This window comes from Dermacentor silvarum, chromosome 9 (assembly GCF_013339745.2).
Source record: "Dermacentor silvarum isolate Dsil-2018 chromosome 9, BIME_Dsil_1.4, whole genome shotgun sequence".
Classification (NCBI taxonomy): domain Eukaryota; kingdom Metazoa; phylum Arthropoda; class Arachnida; order Ixodida; family Ixodidae; genus Dermacentor; species Dermacentor silvarum.
Window position 1 is genome coordinate 132,731,978 of NC_051162.1, and position 14,815 is coordinate 132,746,792.

General features: G+C 45.3%; 1 protein-coding gene across 1 annotated transcript; it reads right to left on the reverse strand.

Annotated features, from left to right (window-relative positions):
• Positions 1-1,872: 1,872 nt before the first annotated feature.
• LOC119463910 (uncharacterized) lies at positions 1,873-8,390 on the reverse strand. The gene is made up of 8 exons (XM_049655432.1): positions 8,379-8,390; positions 5,100-5,311; positions 4,447-4,682; positions 3,807-4,100; positions 3,442-3,564; positions 3,175-3,323; positions 2,732-2,888; positions 1,873-2,516 (listed from the first exon to the last, which is right to left on the reverse strand). The coding sequence occupies exons 1-8, from the start codon at positions 8,388-8,390 to the stop codon at positions 1,960-1,962; spliced, it is 1,740 nt and encodes a 579-aa protein (XP_049511389.1). The 3' UTR covers positions 1,873-1,959.
• Positions 8,391-14,815: the final 6,425 nt, after the last annotated feature.

A 14,815-nucleotide genomic window follows, 5' to 3' on the forward strand; every position in this document is an offset into this window, starting at 1 on the left:
AGATGCTATAAGGTTTATTCGGATGCATTTTCGGATGCGTTTTTAAGCGAAGCTTTGTAGGCTCACACGTTTTGGCGGTGGTGTCACGCTGAAAAGTGGGCCGATCCTGGTGGTTGTGCAGAAAGGGTCCAAGCTCAATGGCACAAAATCACCAGCCCTTCTCCTGGCGAGAAAATAGGGGTAACCGAAGCGTGCCGTCCGATTCTAGCGTGAGGGCTTCCGAAGCCCAGGCCAGGCCAAACGTCAACGAAGAGCCGCCGACCCTGAGTCAGTGGCGCACCCAGGATCTCTGCCAGAGGGGTAGGGGTTCAATTTTTGTGGTGGTGGTGGGGGGGAGCAAGCACTTTGTGTCATATGCAATATCCTTGCTTTAGCCAGAGGAATCCAACAGCAAATAAAATGCTAAGAATTATAATAATGACACCTAGGATGATGACGATGCTTATTTCTTCAGCGTTTTACTCAAGGCAATTTAAGAGTGAATGAGTAAATACAAGACAATGATATAGTGTTTTTGTTAATCAGGAAAATTCGACCTCAAGCCACCTCCTGAATTGTAATGACACTATGACACTGAAGGTACAAGTTAAACTGGTGGGGCTGGACCCTTGGGGGAAGGGGGGGGGGGGGGTGGAGCCCCTACTCGGTGCGCCACTGCTCTGAGTTTAGGGGGCAAACGAAGCGGAACGCCTGCGACAGTGCCGTCTTGCCACAAGCTTCGCTTATACCCTCATTTTCTCGACAGGGGAGAGAGGGAAATAACTTTTTCAACAAAACGCTCTTTTATGCATTGTAGCACATAAGTAACTGGAACGGAATGTATTTCGTACCACACTTTGGGAAATAATATCTTAAAATAAGTGTCATCCTGCAAATTCATTTCAAGTGGATTCGTCTTGCAAACGCACCGGCTACAATTTGTAAATTGAAATGTGTGCCGTAAAGTAATTAACTAAAACGTTAATTAGTCGATTTTCGTCTTTTGATATGTGTATCGATTTCTCGTGCTAATAATGTCCGCCTGATCGAAAAGAATGAAACCCCCTTCTTAAAGAAAGATGGTTGAACGCGAAGCTTTCGCCCATGCCAACTTAATCAAAGTCTACATCCAAAGCCATGGATGTAGACTTTGATTCAACGAAATGAACGTTGAAGTTCAGTGCACGTTTCGTGCACCGGCCTTACGGGCACGGCAATTCCTCTGCCGTGCCCAACACTCGACAGCCGGGATTGATTGCAAACTTTATTATTCCACCGAGCTGGGGTTCCCGCCTCTTAACCTACACGTATGTAGGGGGGGAGGACGAAGCAGTCCCCGCGCGTTGAGTCTTCACGGCCTCAACGGCCAGGCGGATTGCTCGACTCTGGTCGTCTCTCTGCTTTTTTTTTTTATTGCGTGGCGCAGTTCGAACCATATACATTTCAATGCGAATTCAATGCTTCATTACTCAGCTTGCCGGCCAAGCTGAGACTGAACGTGGAGCCGGGGAGGCACGTGGAGCTTGGGGAGGTGCGAAGCATGCAGCGATGCACCGCTCATGCATTGGGAGGCCCCGTAAACGCGGCCTCCCCATTACGACAACAGAATTTCTACGCTGGAATGATGAGCGGCAACGCAGCCAGCTGTGGAAGACGACGACGAAATGTATAATTTCTTCAGCATTTAGTACAATACGAGTGGCGAGTTGGCTAACGTTATCTTGCTTGCAAACGGCGAGACGTGTGGCCGAGGCGTTGTTCATAACCATAGCATTGGTTGATGCACTGTGTCCCTGCATTGATGCACTGTAGCGACTGCATTGATCACATAGTCACTGCATTCATGCAGTAACAACTTTCATCCATACTAGAGTAGCACCATGAATATACAGGAACAGTAATTGATAATTTATTGCAGCATTTACAGTATTTACAGGATTGTACAGTTGACTAGATGGCGGGTGGGATAGTTACATACACTCAGCAACCGTGAGGCAGCTGAGCATAGCGTAGGCTGAAGCCACCAGCGCGGCACACCAGGGCGTCGGCGAACTGCCTTCCGGCAAACTGCGTCTGGTTCAACAGAGGGGCACCCAGGTTTACGGGCTGCGGCGATCCGATCGGAGTCACAGGAACTGGCACAGTCACGGGTTGAACAGGAAGGGTTGCTGGGACGGGGACAGGTGCTGGAACGGGGACAGGTGCTGGGACGGGGACAGGTGCTGGGACCGGCACAGGTGCTGGGACCGGCACAGGTGCTGGTACAGGTGCTGGGACTGGTACAGGGACAGGTGCTGGGAAGGGAACTGGTGCTGGTACGGGGACAGGGACAGGTGCTGGGAAGGGAACTGGTGCTGGGACGGGGACAGGGACAGGTGCTGGGACGGGGACAGGAAGTGGCGGCAGAGTGGGCTGCTGTACTGGTAGGTTGGGGCGGCGGGATGGAGATCCACTCGGGCGCCGTCCCGGGCAAGGGCAGTCCGCGTAGCCAATACGAGGGCCAGTAACGAACGACACACGGAAGGGCGCAAGGTTGGCTGCGGAAAGCACACGTAACATTAGTATGACCAGGGAAACCATAGAGACAAGTGAATGTTATTTCTGTAACTGAAATATAAGGCAAAGGAAAAAGTGCACATCAGTGCAACAGAGTCTATTAATACGCCATTGACTTGCGTGACATTTGCATTGATAATTGAATGTCTAGGCATCTGCACGTCCTGTGTAGAGCTTAACGTGTGGGAGAGCTTACCAGCAACGGGTGTAAAAGTGGTGCCGCAGATGCGGTCACCCAGGTTGCCTTCGGTGACAGTGCCAGTTGAGCCGGTAGGGATGAGTACGTAAGCGTCGCGGCAACGCTGGTTTACCAGGGGGCTGAGGCGGAAGCCGTTGGCACCATTCTCCTCAAACTGCAAAGGGAATTGCACATATAAGGCACCCCAACACTCGCGGTATGACAAACGTCTCCTGTAGCTTACTACACAATAGCATTACTGCAGCATAACAAAGCATGTGCTTTCTAAATACTAGAACAGCGTAATCAGGCGCTGCTTCACCACAATACACTCATTATAATGCCATAAGTGACGTTCGTACAGTGTGGTTGCTTTTGCATTGCAATATAGGATTTCGTGCACTGCACCGTTATGAATGCAACGGAATTGATGTGCAGACCAATTGTCAAAGGTAACTCACCAGGATAGAGCAAAAGCCAAGCTGACGCCGGATGCAAATGGAGTAATGCATGTTGGCCAAATAATGGAAACCGGTTGGGTTGCGGGCGAAGTTGAAGCTGGTGATGGTATCTGCAGCTTTGGTGTGGTACTGAAGGCAGCCTTCGGGAGCTGGAATAATGTAGGCACAGTATTAGCATGTATACCGCTAGCATTATATGTGTGCGCCACCACGACAAATCAGCTTAGCAGGGAGAAGAATGATTATTTTCACAGTAGGAGGGCTCACCCATGGTGGGGCTCCAGCAGGCGACCTGCGTGATGCGAATGCTCCATCGGCGCTCCATTTCTGTGCGGGCACTCAGACGAACGGAAAGGACGGCCTGCTTGCTCTGGCTTACGTCAATGTACACTGGGGGCAAAGGAAGAAAAAATTTATATTGGAGGGCGTATTATTTGGATACATGCGCAGAAAACTGCTATGAATCAAGCGCATCGCTGACATAATAGTAAACATATATTCTGACACATACGCAAGATGTGCTAAACAGTATCGCCACAGCAATAATTTCGGGGGACGACATCCCTCGATTTGGTTACGGCCCTGACATAGCGTGCTGGCTATGACACAAAGAAATGCATAGGTTTTCGTACTGTGCTGTCCGCTGTTGAAGCCGCAGAGGACGGGGTAGCTTGACGACTCGACGCCCGCGGACACGCTGAAGGCGTCGTCCAGACAGTAGCCCGCTCGCGGTCCGCAAGTCTCTGGCGGCGAGAGCGAAAACTCGGAGAAGTCGAGCCGTAGCTGGCAAACCTCCTCTCGGGCGTGCACCGTGACCTGGCACTGGCCATACACCGCTTGCTGGTGAGGGTAGTCGGGACTGCGGAACACCACCTCGTTGTCGTTGACCACGCCGCCGCACTTGACCAACTTCTCCTCTTCGGGGCCTGCATTGTCAAATGATTGGCAAGTTCATTAACAATTTCATTATGACAGGTAGAGTTACAGGAAAAGACGCTACAGCTTCCAGGTGCTAGGACCACATGAAAAGCCGGTGCACTGCAAGTTAGTAACGCTCTAGAAAACTGCAAAGCTAATAATTACAATTAGACTATCAATGTTAAGGTGAATATCCATTTATAACGTCCCAAAAATCGAAATCCCGTCATTTAGATGTCATGCGCACCGAGTGAATAACCTAAAAATAAATAAACCTGATTATGATAACCTGACGAATAATGAATTCGATGCACACAACTGTATTTCCATTAATTGCAACGTGTTCCCACTTACGGTGGCAGCAGATCATCTTGCCGTCGGTGCATCGTCCCAGCGAGACGCCCCCGTCCTTGAGGCACTGCTTGGCGAGCACGCAGACGCCTTCCTGGCCGGACTCGGCGACGCACTGCTGAGGCACGGCGGGCACGCGGTCTGTCTGAACCAGAAGCCGGGTAGGCCCATGCTCTGGCCCAGCGACGCCGCGTTGGCGGGAAGGCCCAGACTTTGGGCCATCGACGACATCGAGCCAACTGAAAGAGAGAGGTTAATTTGTCACACGACATACACAGAACCGATAGACCACTTCGTGTCCACCGCTTCGAGCGATGACGGGCAAAACCAGAGTGCAAAGGCTGGTCAGGGCGTAAGGTCCCCTCCTTTTCTAGGGCTCACCAAAAAAGGGTCACTCAGAACCAAAAGTATGGCGGTCCGATTTTGAAGAGTTGTACAGAGCGTTCTACATTCAAGCTGAAGTTGCGAATCACATCACGAGCGATTCGATTCGTTGCACAAAATCGGTATCGGTATGACATGGAAGGCTGTCTTATCCATAATACCTCGGAAATAGAGGAGTGGTCTAGAAGTGGTACTACGCTAGCCCGGTACAAGCAAGGACATCGGCTGTGCGCGTTGCCACGCAGATTAAGAAAGCGCTCAATTCCACTTACATCCGTCCTTGTTGGTCCTCTCGTTGCTGCGCTCGACGTCGTGGTCGGCCAACGTCGCCATGACGGACAAGAAGACGACCAAAATCCTTATCGTCATATTTACTCGTGATCGTGTCGCCGTTGCTTCTCCGTCCATGGCCGAGTGAGAAGTGAGTGCTGGTTCCTCCAGGACCCTCTTTTTGAAGAAATATAGCGCAGGTCCGCGGATGTCGCTAGCAGAGTGCAACAGGTCAGCCAATGGGATGCGTAGAAACCCCCTCTCCTCTTCAGGCTCCGCCTCCCGTGATGAAGGCATGCACGGCGCCTCCTTTCCCCCCAGCCTTTTCTTTCTTTTCTTACCCCTACGGTGGTGTTGAGCGGTACTCTCCCTCTTTCGCCTTGCCACTCCTGCCCTGCCTTTCTCACTCTTTCCCCTATACGACTTCTCTCTCTGTCCTTCTCCTTAGCCCTTTCACAGCGGAAATACAGGCGCCATGATTAGGCCTAAAGATGCGAGAGGGGTGAACACGTGTTCCCCACATGTACTTTTTAGAGAGAAGTCCGCATATACGAAACTTTCGAATTGACGCATCGAAATTCGATTCCATTTTCCAATAAACTGCACATCGCCGACTGTGCGTGATCAAACAAAACTGAAGTGTGAATGCCACAACTTTAATCCCGGCCGTCGTGGAAGCGCGAGAAGTTATACAGAAAATATGGCGTGATTTTTGCAGCGCGGGGCACGGAAGTGCGCAACTTAACGGAAAAGGACAAACACGAGCGCTGAAGAGAATGCAGAACAGAACACAATGAACAGCGGTTGAATAAGGGATGTGGTCGAGCAATGATTGAAGAAGGGATGTTTGATGTGATGAACCACTGTTTATCACATCCCGTGCACCTCTTAGATACCAAACATTTTCCGGCTAAATCACGATCATGTGCCCTGAAATTTCTTGTAGACATGGTGTTCGGCAGTGGAGATTATCTGGTTGTGTTTATGGACGGGCTGCATCGTGTGTGTGTGTGTGTGTGTGTGTGGTGTGTGTTTTTTTTTGATTAGATATACATGCATTTCGCTGCAGAGTTATTTGGGAATACCGGTACCGCTACGATCACGACTGAAGAAAAAGGCTTGCTCTTATCGCTCTGAGATTGCCGCAGACAACGCACAATTTCGATTTTGTCTCGACGGCGCACACAAGTGCTAGCTGGTCCACTTTATTCTGATCATTGTTAAGTCATAGAGCCAACTTTGTAATAATAAACGATTTATTTATTCATTGTGATAAACCACGACCCCGTATGTTACGAAGAACCTTCAGTAAACGAATAAATCGCTTATTTGTTCTGATCCATTCACATATAAACGCTCCGAAGGAAAATGTGTTGTCATAACGAAGACAAGCCCTCCGGTCGGGCCGTTGGCTCCAGCCTCAGGCTTCCCTTGCTCGCGGTGCCGTTTAATTACAGAAATGTGCTAACGTTTCGAGTACTGGTTGTGAAAGGTTGTTATATTGGTTTGCTTCCGGTACTGTTCGATCTATATCAGTTGTCTGCAGGGACACGCACTCTTTGAAAGACGCCACATTACTACGTTAGTACACCTGCAGCATGGGAAAGGTTGTTGGAATTAGACCACAAGTATTATCAATGCTACACGTGCGTGCTGTATGCAATTAAGCGTTAGCAATCAGTGCACTATCTTTTGAAACGAACTTTTGAATGACAATCTACAAAATTAAATTAAATGCAGTGAGTAAACGTACAAACTCTGCCACTGAAAGCTTAACGACTGCTTTCGCGAAAGCATCTTTATTTTGTCTGGAGGAATACTTGTGACCTGCTGTCGTTGAATCACAATGGTCCCTCTACATTTAGTCACGTCCTTGATTATTTCTAATTGATGAAAAAGTGCTGATTTCAACCATTCATCATCATCAACAGCAGCTTATTTTTATGTGCGCTGCAGGACGAAGGCCTCTCACAGTTATCTACAATTACCCCTGTCTTGCGCAAGCTGCTTCCAACTTGCACGTGTAAATTACCTAATTTCATCATCATCACCCCACCTAATTTTCTGTCGTCCTCGGCTGCGCTTCCCTTCTCTTGATATTCATTCTCTAACCCTAATGGTCCACCGGTTATCCATCCTACGCATTACATGGCCTGCCCAGCTCCCTTTCTTCCTCTTAATGTCAACTAGAATATCGGCTATCCCCGTTTGCTCTCTGATCCGCACCGCTCTCTTTCTGTCTCTTAACGTTAGGCCTAACATTTTTCGTTCCGTCGCTCTTTGCGCGGTCCTTAACTTGTCCTCGAGCTTCTTTTTTAACCTCCAAATGTCTGCCCCTTATGTTAGCACCGCTAGAATGCAATGATTGTACACTTTTATTTTCAATGACAGTGGTAAGCTCGATCCCAGTCAGGATTTGGTAATACCTGCCGTATGCACTCCAACCCATTTTTATTCTTCAGGAAATTTCCTTCTCATGGTTAGGATCCGCTGACAGTAATTGTCATAGATAAGCTTACTCCTGTAAGGACTCTAGAGGCTGACTGGCGATCACGAATGCTTGTTCCCTTGCAAGGCTGTCGTCTGTTCCTTCTCTGTCCCCATTTTGTTGCGCAGTTAATATGAATCAATACCAACTCGCCCAGCTGTCACTACTCCTATTACACATTACCTTTGTCTTCTGCATATTAATATGCAACCCCGCTTTAGCACTTTATCGGTTAAGGTCATTAAAATTTCTTGCAATTCAGCTCCAGTATTGCTGAATGGGACAATGTGACCCGCAAACCTAAGGAGAAAGATAAACAAGTGCACGTGTCAATATTCGACGTTGATTCTCACTCCTAAGCCTTCCCAGTCTAAGAGTTTGAGTATTTCTAAGCATGCAGTGAATAGCAGTGGAGAGATTGTCTCCTTGCCTGACTCCTTTCTTGATAGGTATCTTTCTACTTTTCTTGTGGAGAACCAAGGTTGCTGTGCAATCCTTGTAGACATTTGCCAAGCTATTCATGTATGCCTCCTATACTCCTTGATTACGCAATGCCTCTATGACTGCTGGTATCTCTACTGAATCGAATGCCTTTTCATAATCTATGAAAGCCATATATACCGGGTGTTTCAGCGAACACTTTCAAAATTTATTTAAGGTTGCCTGTGGCAGAGAGCCCGATTCTAGTTCATGAGCTGGTCTACTCGCAGAGGCGGACATTACTTGCACAAAAAAATTAAATGCATAATCGACTAATTAACAAGAATTCACTAATTAAATTTTAACTATTTACCTGATGGCCCATATTGCAATTTTTTACAAGTTGTAGCTGTGGAGTTCGCAAGGCGGATCCATTTGGACCGAATTCTCGGGATGACACCAGTTTCGGGATGACACCAGGATGACACCAGTGAACCAATAGAAGGACGCAAATATTTGATACATCTAAACATGTTGTAATACACCAGCATCGGCAACAAGTGTGTGTGCGCTGGTCTTTACTGCAATTAAATTAACTTACTATTTTGATCACAGTAGGTCAGGATGAACGAGTTTTTTCCCCCACGTTTTATGGTGAATTAGTAGCGCGGCGTTTCAAGTAAGCCATTATGAATTTTTTTGTAGAAATTGAGGGGTGCGATTTCTTGCAGCTAACAGATAACTAACGGTGTGCGAACAGTAATTTTTGAGACCGAATCGAATAGCGCCAGGAGCGAATCGAATAGTTTTCGAATAATTAACAGCCGCTATCACAATTATTATATAAAGATGTTCACATCCTAAGCATTCTTAAAATTAAAAAAAATTATCTCATTGTATAGTACGTTATGAAGCGTTGTTAATAAAAAAGACAAATGGAGCATTTGGAGCTAAGTAGTAGCCTGCTCCACTACGCAAGTGCTCATGTTTTATGTCTATACTATGCCCACGGGGGTGAAAATTTACTGCACGTTTGCTCCAATTTTACGTTTGATTAAGCGCAGTTTACGTTTCTAAATATTCGAAAACTATTCTAAAGATATTCGGAAGTTTCGAATATTCGCACACCCCTACCGATAACAAAGTGGGGTGAACAAGAAAAAAGTATTTTTTAACTTTCCACACACACACACACACAAAAAAGAAAACACAAGAAGAATATACTTGATTTTCTCTTCGAAAACGGTGACTTGCGCTAGTTTTGTCGCGGATGCTGGGACCATATTAGGACCATATTATATTCCATATTGATGTAAAACTCAGAAAACATTGACTTTGCAGCTAACAGGCTTTAAAAACTACTGCATTGCAGTTGGTCGAGATAGTCACCTGATGGTAGCTTGGTGCTTTAGCCTATAAAATGGTCCCGCAATAAATATGTTCTTCCTTTTATTTTGCCCGTTTTGCGATAATTTATTCTTGAAGCTAATTACATAGTTCTGATACCATTTGCTCCACGACCACAATTCTCTTACAATCTTTTTTTTCGCAAGTTCAATCTGGTGGTTGCTCGTGTACAACGTTTGGTATTAATTTCGGGACGGTAGACTCGTTTAGAAGTACTTTCTCCCCGAAAATCTCCGCAGCGTCGAGATCGTCATTCAAAATGGTCGAAGCTCACATGCAGAAACGTGCACGCACTATCTTCAATGCATGGATATACCTGCAATGAAATTCCCCGTATATATCATATAATCATCACACAGCACCTGGAGTAGCATGTCAGGTGAACAGCCAGGCTTATATACAGCATATCAGTAAAGCTTGTATATCTCTCTCTCTCTCTACAATGAAATTAAGTTATTTGATCTCGCATTAAGCTTGAACCAGAACTCTTAGTGTAGCTTAGCTGAGAGTTGGGCTCAGATCTTGCACCAGCCTCTCTTGCTTTTTTGGTGAATTAAAGTGTCCATACATTGTGCGCTGATTATAATATACCTGAGTTATTTCACATTTTCTTAATCACCTATTTTTATTTTCTGCTTTCATCCTTTTTTTTACTTTTCTTAGTAAGGAGTCCTTGCGTACACATTTCTAGTAAATGACGAGTCTGCGTTACTCATTCGTCTGCGCGACAGAAGGAACTAAATCTCGCACGAGGAAATGTGCCAAGACCAAAATCGAGGAAATTAGGTTTTTGGTATGAGGCACTACAAAAAGTTATCTGTGAACATAAAAAAAGAGCTCAAGACCACGCGTATCATGTTCTCACCGATATTTTCTAATACAACTTGTATTCACGCCATGCGCTGCGCGTTTAATGATACGCTGAAGCCTATGTTAAGGGAGGCGACATTAATCTAAGCCTCTATATCCAACCTCTGAGCGAACGCATATGCATAAAAAGCTGCGTTTTAAAATATGCTGCGGTAAGTGCTTTTTGTTCACTGATTTCTCGATCACTAACAGCCCCAAAGAAAATAAAACAAATAATAGTACATGAACCGATGAAGTAAAATAAATTGTGACAAAATTTTCACATCCGATTGTGTGAATGGAAAAGTTAATCGTAAATATTTGTTCTTCAATGCGATTGCTTTTTGCATAAAAGCTTTCCAAAGTGTTTACAGCATTTCTCGCCTCATAACAGGTAAGCTTCTACAAGCTATCATACCCTTATTCGTATTATTCATTAAAACATATTTTTATGATCACGTGTTCTTGCGCACGGGATCGTAAATTGCCAATTTGGTACAACGCATTAACACTTATAAGTATTATTATTAAAACATATTCTTCACGAGCACGTGTTGCAAACACGTGTTTTTTGAGCACGCGCGCAAGGTGTCGGTGATCATGCCCAGGCATGTCGGCGATCAGGTTGAGATGACAGGGAGATCACGTGCTTCTAGGCAGAAAAGAAAGAAAACCCGTGAAGGAATAAAGAAAAATTTTAGCGAGCGCCTGGATGGGACATGCCTAGACACGCACGCACGCTTTGTCAAGCAGCAGCAATATCTCCCCAGGAAGCAATATATTTGACGAAATGACAGCCAAACAAAACTGATTTGTTCCCCCAAGAAGACGTCACGGTTGATGACGAGGATAATTGACAGTCGCGTCTGCTGATAGAGCCGCGAAAGAGGTTGGGCCCGAAATGAACCTGTATGCAAATCTCTGGGTGTAACGAATCCAGCAGACAAGATTTGGTTGCTTCTACAGTGCACCCACGACTCCCTTCCTTCTTGTATAGCTCGATCTCCGGAGGTATGCGTCATGCGTCGTTGTGACCCTGTCTCCCTCTCCAAGGACTGGGTGCTAGATGTCAAAAAGCCAGTGTTCAGGAAATTACCGAGACATCGATCCCAGTTGGGCCTCAGTCATGCATTCCATTCATTCAGATGGGGCACACTGAAGCACCGTGACCAACCACGCTTGCTTTATGTCTTGTGCCGTTTATCTTGAAGACACATCCTGCAGATCCCGCATATGCTTGCATTGTGCTAAACGTGGTTTATCTGTGAAAGTCGTGGGGGGGGGGGGGGGGGGGGGTATTCCTGAAGGAAAAACTGGCTCCAAGTGCAGACGCGCTTGCTTGCTGGGATGCCAAACCTTGGAAAAAATACGACTTCCAAGTGGCATGGTGGCAATGACCTCAGGACAGTGGTTCCTTGAAAAACGGATGCCACCGGAAGGGGCTACGCAGATAGGGGGAAACTTGACAGGTGTTATTTTTCTCTGGTGTATGTGATGAGCTAACGTGAACTCCCAAACCCCACACGCGTACTCTGCCAGGTTTCGGCGCTGGTGAATTCTATTGAATGGAAACAAGACATTCCGTCTGGGAGCTTTTGGGAAATTCTTGGAATGCCTGTGTGTAAACCTTTTCCGTCTTTAGGGGACCGCACCTTGAGGCAGAAACGTAGTCGGCGGACAGCCTGGCAAGGCAGCCCACAAGTTTCCCATTTTTGGCGGGTTTCAAAACCTTGTCGACGGACTTTTGTAACGAATGCCCGAAATCCGCGTTCCGTGTGCCCCTTGTCCGGGTTTGGACCTGCGAGCTGACCAACAATCATGGGATGATATGCATTAGCTGTGCGTGGAGGACACCTAACGTGATACAAAACGCGTGCGGGAAACTCACTGTTTCTAGAAAATTAATAAAGTTACTAGGCTTTTCCACATTCCTGTTAGCTAGCTGTCCGCGCAAATCTCGTCCACAGACTACATTCGTCGCTGAAGTGCAGATCTCAGGTTGCAGTCACTTTATTAGCACAAAATTCAGCACAAAAATATAAGGATGCGAAAAGCCACAGAAGGACTGCCGGAGGCCTACATCGCGTTAGAACACCGAGGCAGCAGGATGCAGAAAGTAATAGCTTGCGTTACAACCTATTCATTAAATTGAATTAAGTTTATTCTCCAACAACAAGCTTGCGAGGATGACCAGGCAAAGAGCTGCAAGTAGCAGCTTGAGGGGGACCTGGCCGCATCACACACAGGGCAGCTTCACAGCAGTTAAACAAACGCAGACGTTATACATAATACATACCCTTCATAGTAAAAGGAAGAACTACGGTGAGAATTGATAAACAAAGCTATCCTGGAAACATTTCGCACAGCTTTAAGAGACAAAAGGCATAGTGATGAAACAAAGAACTTGAAACTATTACGGCAGCAAAAGCCATCACACAAATATATCGCGTAGCTTTTTTAGGGGCAGAATATGTTCTTTATGTATTCGAATTAACAGTGCCGGTAAACAAAACTCTAGCATTTGGTCGCCGCAGTTCCGCTCGTGTAAACATTCCGAGGCTCTAGCTGACGTAATTTATAAAAAGAAATATACTGCTGGTAAAGCAGTCAGTTCATGTGTAATTATTCTGAATTTTTTCCAATTCTATTTAAGCAACAAAGCCTATATTTGTACAAGGATTCAATGTTATAGGTCTAAGCTCTGAAAATAAAGGAGCTGCGTTGCAGAGGTACGGTGCTTCGGAGACAAGGCGTATCTCTCTCTCTCTCTCTCTCTTTTTTTTTTTTGCATTACCGCCAGTTTATGCATGTTCTCCGCTGAAGTCGTTCCCCAAACAAGAATTTCGTACTGAACTAAAGAAAAAAGCATTGAATTCGATAAAAGCATATTAATAGCTGTAGGAAGATATTACAATGGCGACGCATAATACCTATAGCGCTAGACAATTTACTAATGAAGTGATTTACTTGGGAACCCCATGGCACACTTTCGGAGAAATAGACGCCAAGTGATGTGAAAGACAGGTCTATTTCAGTATTGCTTAAATTAATGGGGGATAGTTGAAGCTGTTCGTTACGTCGATGAAACAGCACTGCCTTTGTTTGTTCCACGCTAATCTTAAGATAACTGTTTGTCGCTCACGTGTGTATGTTTGCAAGCGTTTCATTGGCTCGATTTGGCATTTCAGAGTCGGAGTCACCATCAAAAAACAAGCTGGTGTCGTCTACGTAAATTACGCACTCTGCAGATGCATAAACATTGGCTATTTCATTGATGTATAATATGACAATAAAGATGCTGTAGTGAATATTATGAGTACAAGTGTAAGTACTACAAAAAATATGTTACTAAAAAAAAAGACAGGAAAAACAATCAAGAACGTGATGACATTTTCTTTTAACAAGTCACAAAGTCTTAGGTATGCGTAGCAACATGTGTTTTATCATGACCGTATTGTTATGGCCCCATTGTTAAAGCGTGTACGGATTCTGCAGAAGAAAGAACGAAAAGATTGCATCTCATGCAGTCTAGTGGTAACATAAGCACCAGTAAGTTATTCGCCCATTAAATTATGTTGTGCGACTATGATGTTGTTCAATGTTTCTAGCTGTCTAAAAGTGCAAATGGCTTCAATCATGCTGACTTATAATTTATGGCAACACACTATTTGATGAGCGTGCAAAGGGATTAAAAAATTATCCTGACTGAGAGCGCCAGAAGGCACGAGACACAAAAGATGCTCTTATTTTATGCCGTGCTATTTTGCGAGACATTGCAGAAGGCTTCAACTGCGCCAGTAACCAATAGTCGAGGTTTTTTTGGTAACTTCTTAATCGGATTCCAAGCTCAACAACATCATATGCAATTATGTCCTAACGCCTTGACAAGAATAGTAATCGCAATTTATAGCGTCAGAATTACAGCAATGAGTGTTTTTAGAGGTCAGTAGTATCGTCGATAAGTAAAAAGAGCATGTACATATAATTTTTTACGTGGTATCTGGTGACGAGCACATTCGATTATGCATTTTCGTTCTGGAAGAGTGATCTGTGTCGATGCTTCTCTTGCGTAGCATTTGTGACCTATTCAGTTCTATTTGTCTGCTGTGGTATTTATCGTTTCGAGGATATATTACCACATCAATTTATTATGTTGTGGCAACATCTGCTTATTTAGTCATGTGAATATGAAAAAAAAAAAATCCATCACCTGTAAGTTGCAAAACTTTCAAGGCAGCTTTCCGGCAATGCCAAATTTCACTCAAATGTTAGGGGCAATGTAGCGCGTGCAAGCGCTTTTCTTGAGAAATTTGCATAAGGGAAAGGAAGAAATTTGTTTAGCGCCTGCACTGACGTATTCACCGCCTGTATATTTCACTACTTCCACTAGAAAAAAAAATCGATGGTTTAAAGACATTTCCTCTGGTCAAACGAAGTGGAAGGGACGCCGACGGGTGTTGCTAATAACTATTAGACGTAGTTGAGAGTGACAGAGATAAGTGTAGATTTCGTGAACAATGGAAACCCAAATGTCAAAGACTTATAAGTTATTTA